The sequence below is a fragment of the Ranitomeya imitator genome, chromosome 3 (genome assembly GCF_032444005.1).
Source record: "Ranitomeya imitator isolate aRanImi1 chromosome 3, aRanImi1.pri, whole genome shotgun sequence".
Lineage (NCBI taxonomy): Eukaryota > Metazoa > Chordata > Amphibia > Anura > Dendrobatidae > Ranitomeya > Ranitomeya imitator.
The window spans coordinates 200,209,530-200,228,422 of record NC_091284.1 but is presented as its reverse complement, the minus strand read 5'-3'; the positions used below and the strand labels follow the sequence as shown (position 1 = coordinate 200,228,422).

The 18,893-nt window shown below is 43.6% G+C and overlaps 1 protein-coding gene across 2 annotated transcripts in view; it reads right to left on the bottom strand.

The window, feature by feature from the left end:
- Positions 1 to 1,458: 1,458 nt before the first annotated feature.
- The window catches only part of CEP85 (centrosomal protein 85), a 124,658-nt gene continuing 107,223 nt past the window's right edge, over positions 1,459 to 18,893 (bottom strand). The window contains exons 9-14 of one of the 2 annotated variants that reach the window (XM_069761746.1): positions 18,553 to 18,707; positions 18,335 to 18,464; positions 18,217 to 18,267; positions 14,700 to 14,807; positions 14,385 to 14,610; positions 1,459 to 1,904 (exon numbers count right to left, since the gene is read on the bottom strand). In XM_069761746.1, the coding sequence (XP_069617847.1) occupies positions 1,744 to 1,904; positions 14,385 to 14,610; positions 14,700 to 14,807; positions 18,217 to 18,267; positions 18,335 to 18,464; positions 18,553 to 18,707 (831 nt within the window). In that variant the 3' untranslated portion in view covers positions 1,459 to 1,743. The remainder of the gene's footprint in view (positions 1,905 to 14,384; positions 14,611 to 14,699; positions 14,808 to 18,216; positions 18,268 to 18,334; positions 18,465 to 18,552; positions 18,708 to 18,893) is intronic. The other variant, XM_069761745.1, reaches the window with a different exon arrangement.

Here is an 18,893-nt window from a genome sequence, read left to right as displayed (position 1 = left end):
AGGAGGAGAGCAGAGCACAGCGCTGGAGGACAGACGGCTGTAGGTAAGTATGTAGTGTTTGTTTTTTTACTTTTAGGATGGTAACCAGGGTAAACATCGGGTTACTAAGCGCGGCCCTGCGCTTAGTTACCCGATGTTTACCCTGGTTACCAGCAAAGACATCGCTGAATCGGTGTCACACACGCCGATTCAGCGATGTCTACGGGGAGTCCAGCGACGAAATAAAGTTCTGGACTTTCTTCCCCGACCAGCGATCTCCCAGCAGGGGCCTGATCGCTGCTGCCTGTCACACTGGACGATATCGCTAGCGAGGACGCTGCAACGTCACGGATCGCTAGCGATATCGTCTAGTGTGACAGTACCTTTACTTAGACCATGCACATGCTGTCAGATATCTTCAACTTAATGCAGTTATCTCCTGATGCAGAAGTGAACGTAGCCAGAGAACCTTAGGAAGAGTTCACATTCCGTTGGTGCAGTCCGTTTGGTGCATGTGTTATCAACTACACCAAAAAATCAGAATAAAAGGAAGGATCTCACCCATCGACTGTGCAGGTACCGATCATCTCCTCCTAATTTCCAAACAGCCAGGTTCCATAGAGGGAGTGGATGACATACAAGCCTAATATGCCCTGTATAGGCTAGTATGGCCCTAGTCCCAAAACTCCCGCCCTTACAAGGGCAGTCCACATCTGACCCTTAAACATATAGCCCTATTTGTCCCTGTGCATCAGGTTAAGAAGTCTACATAGAGACAGTGTTTTGTATCCCTCTAATAAGAGCATCGTGTATGATGCGGGGATTTATCTATTCACGGTCTATTTTACTATTTTCTTGATTAGGCATCCTATCTAATCAGAAGTGGTTATTGTTTATTTTCAGGGACTCTTGTGTGAAAGAGGTACTATATCCCTATGATATGCTAGTCCGGATGGACGCTTTAGCTGAGAAAGTGAGATTTTAATATGCACTATATCACGTCTTTATTGTTTTTCTTGGGGTAGTTTTTTAGGAATATATTAATAAAAGTTATATTTTATATTAGTTTCTCTTAGCTGTATTATATAATCACTACATCTTGGAAAAATAATTTTCACAACTGGATGTGCTTAAATAAAATGTTCCTGTGCTGAGATAATCTTGTAACTGTGCCCCTGCTGTGTACTGTGTAATGGCTGTGTTCAGGAACATGGTCTGTTCATACCCCAACTCCTGGGTAGGTAAGGAGACAAAACAGAGTGTACAGACAGGTCAGCAAGGGATCACAGCTGATTCTTTCTTTGAAGTATTATCTAATAACAGACAGTGAAATGATTTACTTCACAAGAAGAATCAGCCGTGATCCCATGCTGTAATGTCTGTATACTCTTTTGCTTCCCTCCTGCCTAGGAGATGTGGTTTGATCAGACCATGTTCTTGTAAGGTCAGATATACCTTGACAAATACAGCCCACAGACCTTTGCATATAAAAAAAAGTTTAATGGGATTTCCAAGCAACATTATTTTTTTTATTTCATAGGTTTCAAGAGGCTAAAAAGAACAAATTGAGCATTATTCTTCCACTGTGACAGATTGCAGCCATGACGTCACAACTAAAGCGCACGTCAGCTACAGCCAATCACTGGGCTCAGCAGTCTCACGAGACTTCCTCATAAGCCCTGCGGAGCCAAGTGACTAGCTGCAGCGGTCACAGGCACTGTAGTTTTCTCATGAGCACCAACTTTTTCTAGACTGCTCAGGCAGTTACTGAGTGATACAATTATCTCCCATATCTTGTGCATAACAGTCACTGATGGTAGTGCGAAGCTCCTCTATGTCTCTCTTCAACATCTCTACTCCATGGAGATATTTTTCAACAGTGAAAAAATCAAAGTCTTCTTCCTGTGCATCCAATCCTGTATTAGCTGGAGGGGGATAAAACAGAATATCCAAGTTGAAAGTTATTTTTCCATAAGAATTATTTAATACGGCCATTCAAAGAACAAAAAAAACAAACAAAACAAAAGGAATTAAGTGAACGAAAGGCTATACAGTCTCATGCAACGTCACTGTTCTGAATTTATATGCATGAAGTAGAGAAATTAATAAAATAAGAACACAGGAACTCATTTTTACATGATTTCAAACAAATTTATACTCTGAAGGACTTTTTCCCAGAAAATCTTTTAAACTTTAAGTCACCTCAGCTTCATATATGGTCAATTTAATAATATTTTGTTTAACCACTTCCCGACTACCCAATGTAGATAAAGGTCGGTGCTTGTGTGGGCTCTGAGCAGCAGCAAAGTTTATCAACAGTTAGTTTGGCAGCACTCTGGACCCCCAGGGTCCTGCAAGCGCTGCAATTCCGGTGCAGAACGACAGCTCCGACCGGTGACATCCTCCGGACTGGATCAGGTCCCAATGATGTTAACCCTTTTCTATTTTCTAGATGCCGCTATCTAGATGATAGAGGGAGACCACTGCCTTACTCACCTCCATAATGAGATCTGATCACATCACAGGGGATCCGAGCATTGTCATGGGCCCGGAGGTCACGTCATGACCTCCGGGTCTGTCAGATACGGTGGCTTGTTAAGACTCAGCCAGCAGCTGATTAACAGTCGATCTGCCTGTGTAACACGGTCAGGTCTCATACAATGCAATATATATGTGTACTAGCTGAAGAGCCCGGCGTTGCCTGGGCATAGTAAATATCTGTGGTTAGTTATAGCGCCTCACTTCTCTTATTTTCCCATCACGCCTCTCATTTTCCCCCATCAAATCTTTCATTTTCCCCCTCACCCCTCTCATTTTCCCCCTCGCACCTCTTCTTTTCCCCCTCACTCCTCTCATTCCCCCCTAACACTTGTCATTTCGACATCAAATCTGTCATTTTCCGATCACTCCACTATTTTCCATCACTCCTCTCATTTTGCACTCACACACCTCTCATTTTCACCTCAGTATATACACGTCTGTCATCTCCCTTATATATAGTATACACCTGTATGTCATCTCCTGTATATAGTATATACCTGTATGTCATCTCCTCCTGTATATAGTATATACCTGTGTGTCATCTCCCCTGTATATAGTATATATCTGTGTGTCATCTCCTGTATATAGTATATACCTGTATGTAATCTCCCCTGTATATAGTATATACCTGTATATCATCTCCTCCTATATATAGCATATTCCTGTATGTCATCTCCTCCTCTATATAGTATATATCTGTGTCATCTCTCCTGTATATAGTATATATCTGTGTCATCTCCTCCTGTATCCTGTATATACCTGTATGTCATCTCCCCTGTATATAGTATATACCTGTGTGTCATCTCCTCCTCTATATAGTATATATCTGTGTGTCATCTCCTCCTGTATATAGTATATACCTGTGTGTCATCTCCCCTGTACATAGTATATATCTGTATGTCATCTCCTCCTGTATTAGACCTCATTCACACGTTATTTGGTCAGTATTTTTACCTCAGTATTTGTAAGCTAAATTGGCAGCCTGATAAATCCCCAGCCAATAGGAAGCCCTCCCCCCTGGCAGTATATATTAGCTCACACATACACATAATAGACAGGTCATGTGACTGACAGCTGCCGGATTTCCTATATGGTACTTTTGTTGCTCTTGTAGTTTCTTATTAATCAGATTTTTATTTTTGAAGGATAATACCAGACTTGTGTGTGTTTTAGGGCGAGTTTCATGTGTCAAGTTGTGTGTGTTGAGTTGCGTGTGGCGACATGCATGTAGCGACTTTTGTGAGATGAGTTGTGTGACGACATGCGTGTAGCAACTTTTTGTGTGTTGAGTTGCATGTGACAGGTTAGTGTAGCAAGTTGTGTGCAGCAAGTTTTGCGCATGGTGAGTTTTGCAGATGGCGAGTTTTATGTGTGGTGCGTTTTGAGTATGTGCAAGTTTTGTGTGAGGCAACTTTTGCATGTGTTGCAACTTTTGTGCATGTGGCAATTTTTCCGCGTGTGCAAGTTTTGCGTGTGGCGAGTTTTCCATGAGGTGAGCTTTGCACGTGTGGCGAGTTTTGCGAGAGCCTAGTTTTGCATGTGGTGAGTTTTGCGCGTGGCGAGTTTTGAGCGGCGACATGTGACAGCATGACCCCCGCAGCTCCTGTTGTCGCACACTCTGAGCTGTGTGTCCGCAATGGGGAAAGACATGCAGGGGGAGAGCGACCCATGGGGAGAGAGACATGCAGGGGGAGAGGAGTGCATAGGAGCGAGAGCGACCCATGGGGAGTGAGGGGTAGAGGATGGAGAGCGACCCATGGGGAGAGAGACATGCAGGGGGGAGAGGAGTGCATAGGAGCGTGAGCGAACAGGCACAGGGGTATGGAGAGCACACATGGAGAGAGAGAGCCAGCACCCATGGGGAGAGAGTCACCTCCAGGGTCACAGAGGGAGATATATGGGGGAATTTACAGGTTGACTGCAGCACAGAGTATTTCAGGAGAGCAGTGTGCTGGTCTATGGGGGTCATAGAGGAGATATATAGGGGAAGGAGTAGGGTGACCGGAGCAGAGTATTTCAGGAGAGCTGTGTGCTGAACTATGGGAGATCACAGAAGAGATATATGGGGACGGATATATGATCCCTGTTGTGTGCATGCTACTTCTCTCCCGCTTTGTGAACAACATTCTTGCCATCCCTCCTTCCCCCACCTTAATCACTATCCTGTCAGCTGTCCTGCTCTTTCTCTGGCTTTCCAGGTGTCACCTGCTTCTCTCTGCAGGCTGTGAATGCAGCTTAAGGCTACTTTCAGACTTCCGTTTTCTGGGGTCCGTCGTGGTGCAGCAAAATGACGGATAGACGGACGTCATGAAAATAGGGAAAAACGTGTGCGACGAATCCAGTGTAATGACGGATCCGTCGTAGAGAAATTTCCGGAATTAAATGAGAGAGACAGACACACTTTTTCCCGGATTTGAAAATCGTTCCGGGCATGCTCAGAAGAGAAAAACTGGATCCGTCGCTGGATTCCTGCGTGACGGTCAGCGACGGATCCTGCGCCCATAGGCATCCATTGGAGCCGACAACGGGCAGCGCAGGATGCATCGCTGACCAATTTTCCGAGGTGCACAAAAAACATTACAATGAACGTTTTCTCTGCACGACAGACCACTATTTTACGACGGATCCAGTGCACGACGGATGAAACGGATGGCCATCCGTCACAATCCTTTGCTAATACAAGTCTATGGGAAAATGCAGGATCCTGCATTCTCAAAAAATCAACGGATTGTGACGGATCTGAAAAGACGGAAGTGTGAAAGTAGCCTAAGGCCTCTTACATTTACCGGGTTTTTTGCGGCCCGTTATTGCAGGTCTTTTTGTGGGCTGTATTGCCGCAATTTTCATGGTCTGCAGCAATAACGGACAGCAAAAATCTTGCAGAATACCGTTTTTCAGGTTTGCAATACAATGGCAAAAGTATTGGAAAAAGAAAAAAGGCGGTCCGCAAAACAGGAAGTCACGGTGCACCGCAAAAACAACCATCCGTTGTTTTTGCGGCCCCATTGAATTACAATGGGAGCAGTGTCCGTTGGCCGTGAAAAATATCGAGCAGGATCGATATTTCACAGCCGTAAATACGGCCCTCACGGCCATACGGCGCTCCATAGAATTATTGCGGCCCAATAGAAATCTATTGGGACTGCAAAAACGGGAAGCAAAACCACGGTAAATGTAAAAGAAGCCTTATCCTAACCCTAATTTTAGCCCCAACCCCAACTCTAATGGGAAAATGGAAATAAATACATTTTCTTTCTTTTATTATTTTTCCCTAACTAAAGGGGTGATAAGGGGGAATGATTTACTATTGTTTTTAATTTTTTTTATTTTGATCACTGTGATAGGGTTTATCACAGTGACAAAAATGAACCAATAGGAAAATTCTTCCTATTGTTGCCGAGCAGATCTCGGTGGGCCATTTTTTCCCTGATAAAGATGGCGGCACCCACCGGAGTAAGCAGGAGGGCAGAGGAGCACCGGGAGGCACTGGTAAGTATAGTGGGGAGGGGAATCGGGAACCCCATTTCTCTCTCCTCTGATGTTTTGTTTTTTTTGCGGCCGCAGCTACACTTAGTTGCGGCAGTCACAAAACCGCCCCAAAGAATTATGTTCTTTGGGGTCTCTGCTACCCCCGGCAGCCGAGACCCTGAGATCTGCTGAGTATCGGCCAGCAGATATCAGCGGACGCATGCGCCCGCAATTTTTATTCCGGTAAAAGATGGCGGCGCCCACGGGGGGAGGAAGCGGAAGGACCCATGGACGCCGAGAGACACTGATAAGTATCGGGGGGCGATCAGAGACCCTATTTCTCTCTCCTCTGATGTGCGATCACATCAGAGGAGAGAGAAATTAAATGGCAGATCATGCTTTAATTTTTTTTGTGCATTCAACGGTAAACTGTTAATTACCGACGATCGCAACCCAGGGGGTCAGTAAAAACCGACCCAAATCATGTTCTCTGGGGTCTCGGCTACCCCCGGCACCCGAGACCCCGGAGAAAATCTGACTCTGGGGGGAGCTTTACACTTTTTCCACATCGCCGTTAATTAACGGCGCTGTGGTTTAAGTATCCTTAACTACCGCCGTTAAAAGGCGTATCGGCGGTCGTTAAGGGGTTAAAGGGGTAATAGGACAAGAGATCAATGTGCAATCAATGGGGCCGACCCCCACTGACAGAAGAACGAGGAATGTTACAGTGCCTTTATTTTCTCATCCAGGTGCCTAAGGTGATCCATGCCTGCATCTGTTCTTGGTATTGCAGATTAGACGCATGAAAACGGACACCCGATCATCATGCAGCCATATCCAAAAGAAGATGCCATTCATTGTTTTGCCTTGATTATTGCTATAAAAAAAAGGGGGGGGGGGGGGGGGGTTGTCCTATCTTTGAGGCATTTTTTTTTAAATACTTAAATGTATGTAATTGGTGCTAAAAATTACTTTTTCCAAATAGGTTTCGTTATGAATTTTGCAGTTTGCAGGGAACCAAAGAGCATGTAAAATGCCAGAGTCAACTTGAAATCCAGTCTGTGGTCATAAATCACCCGAGAGCGGCCCAGAAAATCCTCATCAGACCATGATAGCAGGTTCACTGTTTCATAGTTAACGAATTCTGCAGCCAGCAATAGACAGTGCAACAAAGTAGTTTTAGAAGGCAAACGACGCAAGATTTGAAATAATGGAACCCAATTGCAAAAAATTATTTTTGCCACAATTACCGTACATTAATGTGTGTTGGGAGAATCTGAAAACTTCCTAAAGCCCCATACAGTGGGGCAAAAAAGTATATAGTCAGTCAGCAATAGTGCAAGTTCCACCACTTAAAAAGATGAGAGGCGTCTGTAATTTACATCATAGGTAGACCTCAACTATGGGAGACAAACTGAGAAAAAAAAATCCAGAAAATCACATTGTCTGTTTTTTATCATTTTATTTGCATATTATGGTGGAAAGTAAGTATTTGGTCAGAAACAAACAATCAAGATTTCTGGCTCTCACAGACCTGTAACTTCTTTAACCCCTTCATGACCCAGCCTATTTTGACCTTAAAGACCTTGCCGTTTTTTGCAATTCTGACCAGTGTCCCTTCATGAGGTAATAACTCAGGAACGCTTCAATGGATCCTAGCGGTTCTGAGAATGTTTTTTCGTGACATATTGGGCTTCATGTTAGTGGTAAATTTAGGTCAATAAATTCTGTGTTTATTTGTGATAAAAACGGAAATTTGGCGAAAATTTTGAAAATTTCGCAATTTTCACATTTTGAATTTTTATTCTGTTAAACCAGAGAGTTATGTGACACAAAATAGTTAATAAATAACATTTCCCACACGTCTACTTTACATCAGCACAATTTTGGAAACAAAATTTTTTTTTGCTAGGAAGTTATAAGGGTTAAAATTTGACCAGCGATTTCTCATTTTTACAACGAAATTTACAAAACCATTTTTTTTAGGGACCACCTCACATTTGAAGTCAGTTTGAGGGGTCTATATGGCTGAAAATACCCAAAAGTGACACCATTCTAAAAACTGCACCCCTCAAGGTGCACAAAACCACATTCAAGAAGTTTATTAACCCTTCAGGTGCTTCACAGCAGCAGAAGCAACATGGAAGGAAAAAATGAACATTTAACTTTTTAGTCACAAAAATGATTTTTCAGCAACAATTTTTTTATTTTCCCAATGGTAAAAGGAGAAACTGAACGTTGTTGTCCAATTTGTCCTGAGTACGCTGATACCTCATATGTGGGGGTAAACCACTGTTTGGGCGCACGGCAGGGCTTGGAAGGGAAGGAGCGCCATTTGACTTTTTGAATGAAAAATTGGCTGCACTCTTTAGCGGACACCATGTCACATTTGGAGAGCCCCCGTGTGCCTAAAAATTGGAGCTCCCCCACAAGTGACCCCATTTTGGAAACTAGACGCCCCAAGGAACTTATCTAGATGCATAGTGAGCCCTTTAAACCCCCAGGTGCTTCACAAATTGATCCGTAAAAATGAAAAAGTACTTTTTTTTCACAAAAAAATTCTTTTAGCCTCAATTTTTTCATTTTCACATGGACAACAGGATAAAATGGATCCTAAAATTTGTTTGGCAATTTCTCCTGAGTACACCGATACTTCACATGTGGGGGTAAACCACTGTTTGGGCACATGGTAAGGCTCGGAAGGGAAGGAGCGCCATTTGACTTTTTGAATGAAAAATTATCTCCATCGTTAGCGGACACCATGTCGCGTTTGGAGAGACCCTGTGTGCTTAAACATTGGAGCTCCCCCACAAGTGACCCCATTTTGGAAACTGGACCCCCCAAGGAACTTATCTAGATGCCTAGTGAGCACTTTAAACCCTCAGGTGCTTCACAAATTGATCCGTAAAAATGAAAAAGTACTTTTTTTTTCACAAAAAATTTATTTTCGCCTCAATTTTTTCATTTTCACATGGGCAATAGGATAAAATGGATCCTAAAATTTGTTGAGCAATTTCTCCCGAGTACGCCGATACCTCATATGTGGGGGTAAACCACTGTTTGGGCACACGGAAGGGCTCGGAAGGGAAGGCGCGCCTTTTAACTTTTTGAATGGAAAATTAGCTCCAATTGTTAGCGGACACCATGTCGCATTTGGAGAGCCCCTGTGTGCCTATGCAATGGAGCTCCCCCACAAGTGACCCCATTTTGGAAACTAGACCCCCCAAGGAACTTATCTAGATGCATACTGAGCACTTTAAACCCCCAGGTGCTTCACAGAAGTTTATAATGCAGAGCCATGAAAATAAAAAATAATTTTTCTTTTCTCAAAAATGATTTTTTAGCCTGGAATTTCCTATTTTGCCAATGGTAATAGGAGAAATTGGACCACAAATGTTGTTGTCCAGTTTGTCCTGAGTATGCAGATACCCCATATGTGGGGGTAAACCACTGTTTGGGCGCACGGCAGGGCTCAGAAGGGAAGGCATGCCATTTGGCTTTTTAAATGGAAAATTATCTCCAATCATTAGCGGACACCATGTCGCGTTTGGAGAGCCCCTGTGTGCCTAAACATTGGAGATCCCCCACAAATTACCCCATTTTGGAAACTAGACCCCCAAAGGAACTAATCTAGATGTGTAGTGAGCACTTTGAACCCTCAAGTGCTTCACAGAAGTTTATAACGCAGAGCCATGAAAATAAAAAAAATAAATTATTTTCTCAAAAATGAATTTTAGCCCGCAATTTTTTATTTTCCCAAGGGTAACAGGAGAAATTTGACCCCAAAAGTTGTTGTCCAGTTTCTCCTGAGTACGCTGATACCCCATATGTGGGGGTAAACCACTGTTTAGGCACATGCTGGGGCTCGGAAGTGAAGTAGTGACGTTTTGAAATGCAGACTTTGATGGAATGCTCTGTGGGCGTCACGTTGCGTTTGCAGAGCCCCTGATGTGGCTAAACAGTAGAAACCCCCCACAAGTGACCCCATTTTGGAAACTAGACCCCGAAAGGAACTTATCTAGATGTGAGGTGAGCACTTTGAACCCCCAAGTGCTTCACAGAAGTTCATAACACAGAGCAGTGAAAATAATAAATACGTTTTCTTTCCTCAAAAATAATTTTTTAGCCCAGAATTTTTTATTTTCCCAAGGGTTACAGGAGAAATTGGACCACAAAAGTTGTTGTCCAGTTTCTCCTGAGTACGCTGATACCCCATGTGTGGGGGTAAACCACTGTTTGGGCACACGTGGGGGCTCAGAAGGGAAGTAGTGACTTTTGAAATGCAGACTTTGATGGAATGGTCTGCGGGCGTCACGTTGCGTTTGCAGAGCCCCTGGTGTGCCTAAACAGTAGAAACCCCCCACAAGTGACCCCATTTTGGAAACTAGACCCCCCAAGGAACTTATCTAGATATGTGGTGAGCACTTTGAACCCCCAAGTGCTTCACAGACGTTTACAACGCAGAGCCGTGAAAATAAAAAATCATTTTTCTTTCCTCAAAAATGATGTTTTAGCAAGCAATTTTTTATTTTCTCAAGGGTAACAGGAGAAATTGGACCCCAGTAATTGTTGCGCAGTTTGTCCTGAGTATGCTGGTACCCCATATGTGGGGGTAAACCACTGTTTGGGCACACGTCGGGGTTCGGAAGTGAGGGAGCACCATTTGAATTTTTGAATACAAGATTGGCTGGAATCAATGGTGGCGCCATGTTGCGTTTGGAGACCCCCTGAAGTGCCTAAACAGTGGAAACCCCTCAATTCTACCTCCAACACACCCCTAACCCTTATCCCAACTGTAGCCGTAACCCTAATCACAACCCTAACCCCAACACACCCCTAACCACAACCCTAACCCCAACACACCCCTAACCCTAACCACAACCCTAATTCCAACCCAACTCTAAGGCTATGTGTCAACGTTGCGGATTCGTATGAGATTTTTCAGCATCATTTTTGAAAAATCCGCGGGTAAAAGGCACTGCGTTTTACCTGTGGATTTACCGTGGATTTCCAGTGTTTTTTGTGCGGATTTCACCTGTGGATTCCTATTGAGGAACAGGTGTAAAACGCTGCGGAATCCGCACAAAGAATTGGCATGCTGCGGAAAATACAACGCAGCGTTCCCGCGCGGTATTTTCTGCACCATGGGCACAGCGGATTTGATTTTCCATATGTTTACATGGTACTGTAAACCTGATGGAACTCTGCTGCGGATCCGCAGCCAAATCCGCACCGTGTGCACATAGCCTAATTCTAAAGGTATGTGCACACGCTGCGGAAAACGCTGCGGATCCGCAGCAGTTTCCCATGAGTTTACAGTTCAATGTGAACCTATGGGAACCAAAAATCGCTGTACACATGCTGCGGAAAAACTGCACGGAAACGCAGCGGTTTACATTCCGCAGCATGTCACTTCTTTCTGCGGATTCCGCAGCGGTTTTACAACTGCTCCAATAGAAAATCGCAGTTGTAAAACCGCAGTGAAATGCGCAGAAAAACCGCGGTAAATCCACGATAAATTGGCAGCGGTTTAGCACTGTGGATTTTTCAAATCCGCATAGGACCAGAATACGTGTGCACATACCGAAACCCTAACCCTAGCCCTAACCCTAGCCCTACCCCTAACCCTACCCCTAACCCTAGTTCTTACCCCAACCTTAGTGAAAAAAAAAAAATTCTTTATTTTTTTTATTGTCCCTATCTATGGGGGTGACAAAGGGGGGGGGGGGTCATTTACTATTTTTTTTATTTTGATCACTGAGATATAACCTATCTCAGTGATCAAAATTCACTCTGGAACGAATCTGCCGGCCGGCAGATTCGGCGGGCGCACTGCACATGCGCCCGCCATTTTGGAAGATGGCGGCGCCCAGGAAAGAAGACGGACGGACCTCGGGCGGCCAGGTAAGTATAAGGGGGGGGAGATCAGGGCACGGGGGGGGGCGTCGGAGCACGGGGGGGTGGATCGGATCATGGGGGGGGGTGGATCGGAACACGGGAGGGAGGATTGGAGCACGGGGAAGGATTGGAGCACGGGGTGAGGGATCGCTGTGCGGGGGGGGTGGATCGGAGCACGGGGGGGTCGCTGTGTGCGGGGGGGGGGGGGATCGGAGTGCGGGGGGGTTTGATTGCAGCACAGGGGGTGTGATTGGTGCACGGGGAAGCGGACAGGAGGACGGGGGAGCGGAGCACAGGACGGAGGGGAGCGGACCACAGATCGGGGGGCTGGGGGGGCGATCGGAGGGGTGGGGTGGGTGCACATAAGTGTTTCCAGCCATGGCCGATGATATTGCAGCATCGGCCATGGCTGGATTGTAATATTTCACCAGTTTTTTAGGTGAAATATTACAAATCGCTCTGATTGGCAGTTTCACTTTCAACAGCCAATCAGAGCGATCGTAGCCACGAGGGGGTGAAGCCACCCCCCCTGGGCTAAACTACCACTCCCCCTGTCCCTGCAGATCGGGTGAAATGGGAGTTAACCCTTTCACCCGGCCTGCAGGGACGCGATCTTTCCATGACGCATATGCTGCGTCATGGGTCGGAATGGCACCGACTTTCATGACGCAGCGTATGCGTCAAAGGTCGGGAAGGGGTTAAGAGTCTCCTCTTTCCTCCACTCATTACCTGTAGTAATGGCACCTGTTTAAACTTGTTATCAGTATAAAAAGACACCTGTGCAAACAGTCTGACTCCAAACTCCACTATGGTGAAGACCAAAGAGCTGTCAAAGGACACCAGAAACAAAATTGTAGCCCTGCACCAGGCTGGGAAGACTGAATCTGCAATAGCCAACCAGCTTGGAGTGAAGAAATCAACAGTGGGAGCAATAATTAGAAAATGGAAGACATACAAGACCACTGATAATCTCCCTCGATCTGGGGCTCCACGCAAAATCCCACCCCGTGGGGTCAGAATGATCACAAGAACGGTGAGCAAAAATCCCAGAACCACGCGGGGGGACCTAGTGAATGAACTGCAGAGAGCTGGGACCAATGTAACAAGGCCTAGCATAAGTAACACACCACGCCACCATGGACTCAGATCCTGCAGTGCCAGACGTGTCCCACTGCTTAAGCCAGTACATGTCCGGGCCCGTCCGAAGTTTGCTAGAGAGCATTTGGATGATCCAGAGGAGTTTTGGGAGAATGTCCTATGGTCTGATGAAACCAAACTGGAACTGTTTGGTAGAAACACAACTTGTCGTGTTTGGAGGAAAAAGAATACTGAGTTGCATCCATCAAACACCATACCTACTGTAAAGCATGGTGGTGGAAACATCATGCTTTGGGGCTGTTTCTCTGCAAAGGGGCCAGGACGACTGATCCAGGTACATGAAAGAATGAATGGGGCCATGTATCATGAGATTTTGAGTGCAAACCTCCTTCCACCAGCAAGGGCATTGAAGATGAAACGTGGCTGGGTCTTTCAACATGACAATGATCCAAAGCACACCGCCAGGGCAACGAAAGAGTGGCTTCGTAAGAAGCATTTCAAGGTCCTGGAGTGGCCTAGCCAGTCTCCAGATCTCAACCCTATAGAAAACCTTTGGAGGGAGTTGAGAGTCCGTATTGCCAAGCGAAAAGCCAAAAACATCACTGCTCTAGAGGAGATCTGCATGGAGGAATGGGCCAACATACCAACAACAGTGTGTGGCAACCTTGTGAAGACTTACAGAAAATGTTTGACCTCTGTCATTGCCAACAAAGGATATATTACAAAGTATTGAGATGAAATTTTGTTTCTGACCAAATACTTATTTTCCACCATAATATGCAAATAAAATGATAAAAAAACAGACAATGTGATTTTCTGGATTTTTTTTTCTCAGTTTGTCTCCCATAGTTGAGGTCTACCTATGATGTAAATTACAGACGCCTCTCATCTTTTTAAGTGGTGGAACTTGCACTATTGCTGACTGACTAAATACTTTTTTGCCCCACTGTATATTACAGAAACCCTAAGTAGGATATATTCCACTATAAAAGGCAGACATTAAATACAATCAGTACAACTGGCTCCTCATCTCGGCATGCTTAGCATGTCGATCTCCACAGTACCTCGAAACACAGTGTCTGCAAATTGAGATTCTGGTTTGGCTATTATCCTACTGTAAGTCATGTGACAAGGCTCGTTAAAGGGTCAACATTGACTTGTAGGATTGCTACCTTCCAATAGGTGGCACTAGAGTTCTAGCTCTCTTCCTCTCTGAAGAGACAATTTCCATAATTAGCATATTACCCAGAGGAGCATTGCAGCTTTAAGTCTCCTCATCTCGGCATGTTTAGCATGTCGATCTCCGGAAGGAGAAATTATACTTTTTGGATACAACTGGCTCAGCACAATGGTTATAAGGAGAGAAAAAAATATGATAAAATAAAGGCCGGCAGACTCACAGTTTACTCCTAGTAAGATGGACAAGTTCGGGTCTACACCCTGTACTCTTTGGCTCAGTAAACAGCATATAGATCTCAAATCCTTCTGGCAGCGATTCATTTCTTTACATAATGTGAAGAGATGACTGCCCTCCACATTTGATGGCTGTGCCCTTAGTGAGGCGAGGCGAACTTGTTCTTGCAATGTGAGATTGCACTCCACAAGGTCCTGGTTTTGTGAGGCCAACTGAAACAAGGGAATAGTTCACGTTTTACAGCTGTAGCAGATGCTTACACAGGACAGGTGTAATATCCATATGCACATTGGTGACTTACATCCTTAGCAACCACTTTCAGCTCTTGTAGGGCAGCTTCTCTTTCCAGAGAGTCCTCCTTTAAAGCTTGTCCCGTAGCCGCTTCATGACAGGCCTGCGCCTCTAAATCCTAAAGTGGTATAACACAATCCACAGACTCATTGTGGAGACATGTACAGATCGATGTGTATATCTGTGTCTGCGAGAGACCCAAAATTCACATATAAAGCTACAACAGACCTGAAATTCAGGCAGATCTTTCTCCAACAACACCCCCCCCCCCCCTCTGCTAAAATAGAACATCTAGTCATTGTAATTAAAAGGGGTGGTCTAATATTGATTTCCATCTTAATGTCTCCATTGTAATATAAGTGTTTCTAATTTGGTTAAAAAGACCCTACTCTTGCCCCTAACGGCTATTTCTTTTTTACCCTTGTCTGTTTTGATGAGGGTTCATTTGAGAATTGTCAGCGCATGCTAGAATGCTCAAAGGAATTGTCATCAGGGGAAGAGGCTGCGTTCACTACCACCCTGAAACGAAGAGTCATCAATGACATCAGTTTAAGGAGTTGATCCAGTCTTGCTCTACTGAGCATGTGCTTGGTCAATTCTTACGTATGCTCAGTATGAACACTTCTTACAGTGCAATATTTTTCTTTGTCCACTGTGAGTCTGCTCCCTCCCTGACTAATTAGAAGTGATGAGCCAAAACAGAGCGCACTGTCTGCAGAGTGTAAGGCGCTAACCAACGTGCAGGACAAGCACAGGCCACCCTGTCCACTAAAGGGTATGGACTTTTTAATTAAACCATACATTAGATAAGCTATTTTACATTTATCTCCACCCTTCTGGGGTTCTATGAAGGCACAGCTGTCAAAGAATAGGAAAAGATTGTGTGTAGGATTGAGTGAAAACCAGCAGATGGGAAGGCGCACTTAAATGTTTGGCCACACCATAATGAACAGAGCACGTGTACTTGGTCATTTTTCGCTCCCCTTCTTTCCAGATCCATAACTTTTATTTTTCCGTCAATATGGCCATGTGAGGACTTATTTTTTGCAGGACGAGTTGCACTTTTGAATGACCTCATTGGTTTTAGCATGTCGTGTAACAGAAAATGGGAAAAAAATTCCAAGTGTGATGAAATTGCAAAAAAAGTGCAATCCCACACTTGTTTCTTGTTTGCTAGGTTCACTAAATGCTAAAACTGACTGGCGATTATGATTCTCCAGGTCATTATGAGTTCATAGACACCAAATATGTCTAGGTTATTTCTTATCCAAGTGGTGAAAAAAAATTCCAAACTTTGCTAGAAAAAATAAGAAAAACGCGCAGTTTTTCAAGACCTGTAGCGTCTCCAGTTTTTGTGGGCTGGGGTTGGGTGAGGGCTTTTTTTGTGTGCCGAGCTGACGTTTTTAATGAGACCACTTTTGTGCAGATACGATCTTTTGATTGCCCGTTATTGCATTTTAATGCAATGTCGCGGTGACCAAAAAACCTAATTCTGGGGTTTTGATTTTTTTTTCCCCTCCCTAAGCCGTTTAGCGATCAGGTTAATCTTTTTTTTTTTTTTTTTATTATTCATAGATCGGGCGATTCTGAACGGGGCGATACCAAATATGTGTAGGTTTGATTTTTCTATTTTGATTGGGGCGATTTAAACTTTTTTTTTAATAATTTTAAACACTTTTTTTAAATTTTGGCATGTTTCAATAGTCTCCGTGGGAGGCTAGAAGCATCCACCACTCGATCACCTCTACTACATAGAGGTGATGCACAGATCACGACTATGTAGCTGAATTACAGCATTGCTATAAGCGTCGAGCACATGGTGGCACTCATAGCAATCAGTCATCAATAACCACAGAGGTCTTTAGGAGACCTGTTTTGTGATGGCAACGTAACCGATTACCTCCAATCACGTGACAGGGGTCAGCGGTGCGCGTATTTCCCGCCGTGTGGCTGGCAGCGCTTGTTAAATGCAGGCAGATCGCGATTCCACTCACGGCTATTGCGGGCACGTGTCAGCTGTTGAAAACAGCTGACATGTCGCGGCTTTGAGGTGGGCTCACCACCGGAGTCCACCTCAAAGTGGGGGATACTGCCAGCTGACGTACTATTCAGTCACCTGGCAGAAGGGGGTTTAAGAGGTTGTGAATCACTTTCTACATGGGCCCAGACACTGGTGGACCACACAGTACTGAGTGTATAAAAGTGATGCCACTGCGGTATAAGACTTTCCCCCAACCTCATGGGCGTGGTAAGGAAATGTTTTAAAGGGGTGAGCAACCCTTTTAATGTTGGAGTCTGCTTAGATACAATACTTAGAAAGAGTCATGCTCATCCCATAGAATAAATCCCAAAGAGCAATCACCACAGAGAATGTAATCATATAATGTTTTATTATTTATCAATAACAGACTATACAAAAATACCATTAAATTTAAAATTACAAAAATACATACATATATATATATATATATATATATATATATATATATATATATATATATATATGTGGGGGGGGGACCCCTGACGAAGGAACAAGCGTCCGAAACGCGCGTCGGGGTGCCCTGGAGTGCTACTGGTGGTCCCTGCAATCTCATATATATTACGTATACAAGTAAGTGCCCTCCTGTACGGTCCTCTTATCGGCGTTTTTTTCACTACACTTGATTTTGTATCATCTTAATTGTGCACAATTTTACTATGCACTACTTATATTGCACAAACAATTTATAAATTTCCACACTTACTTTTTCCCCCCTCTTTTTTTCATTTTCATCAGCGCAGCTGATTTGACCACATTGGGCCATTAGGATTATTATATGGACACACAAATTATATTATAGGGCCACCTGATAGCCACAGGCACTGCTGTATTTAGCTTATTCATATATATTTTAACACAATTTTAAGCACATATATATATATATATATATATATATATATATATATATATATGTATTTTTGTAATTTTAAATTTAATGGTATTTTTGTATGGTCTGTTATTGATAAATAATAAAACATTATATGATTACATTCTCTGTGGTGATTGCTCTTTGGGATTTATTCTATGGGATGAGCATGACTCTTTCTAAGTAATGTAGTGGTTTTCACTACACCATTGGCACACTGGGTGTTCTCAGGGTATACATCCATACGGATTATTTATTATACTTTTTGACTTTATATATGTACCCTTTTTATTTACCCTGTTAACGTAAGTGTGCTTTGCTAACGATTAGATACAATACTTGAAATACTGGTGTATGAACTCGCTTCCCACGGTTGCATAGTAAGGAATCAATCTATAGACTAATTACCAGTGGTCAATGTGTATAGGTGCATCCGTATTCCTACTGTGTGAAATTGCTTGAATTCAGATAAATGTGTAAATGAGAGGTTAATGGTACTAACAGCTTTTGGTTTATAATGCAGTTTTAGAAGCTTTGTCATTGTGTCCAATGACTTCCAGATTACTTCAGAGGTGACGAGTCCCTCAGTTTTATTTATTGTAGCCTGGAGACTTCACTTACGTTCATTCTACTGGACATCTGTTCCATTTTCTTCTTGTAGCTTTCTATCACCTGAAAGTAAACCAAGTGTGAGCGTGGGTGTAGACTTGACACATCAAGAATCCAGATTGTGACCTACATTTTGTAAAGAATCTCGCCCTTTATGTGAAGATTCTAATTCTTGACGTAATTTATTTGCCTCTTCTGTCAGACGTCTTTCTTCCTCTTTCCAGTCTGTCATTTCGAACTTCTGTATTTCCCTTTGGAAACTAAAAAAAAAAAAAAAAAATATATAAAAACTACATTAAAGTCATCTAAACATATCAAAAGTAACATGAATTTCTTCAAGTTTGGTACCCTTCTATTGTCTTTACATGCTCCTCCTCTTTTAACTTTTGAGCTGCAAGCTGGGCCTTGCTTTCCCTGTAGGTTGCTCTCAATTCGCCTAGCTTTTTCTCCATCTCTCTCACTTGTTCCTGGAGGACGAGCTTCTGCTCTTGAAGTTCTTTTACCTACAAGAGAAAGTTGAATTCACAAAAGGATGTTTAGGACATCTGACATGACAATAGTCAAAGATTTCTTTATACAAAGTATTTAATACAAACGTGACTTTCCATGTACTATTCTTTTTATACAGTGGGTACGGAAAGTATTCAGACCCCATCAAAATTTCACTGCTTCATTGCAGCCATTCGGTA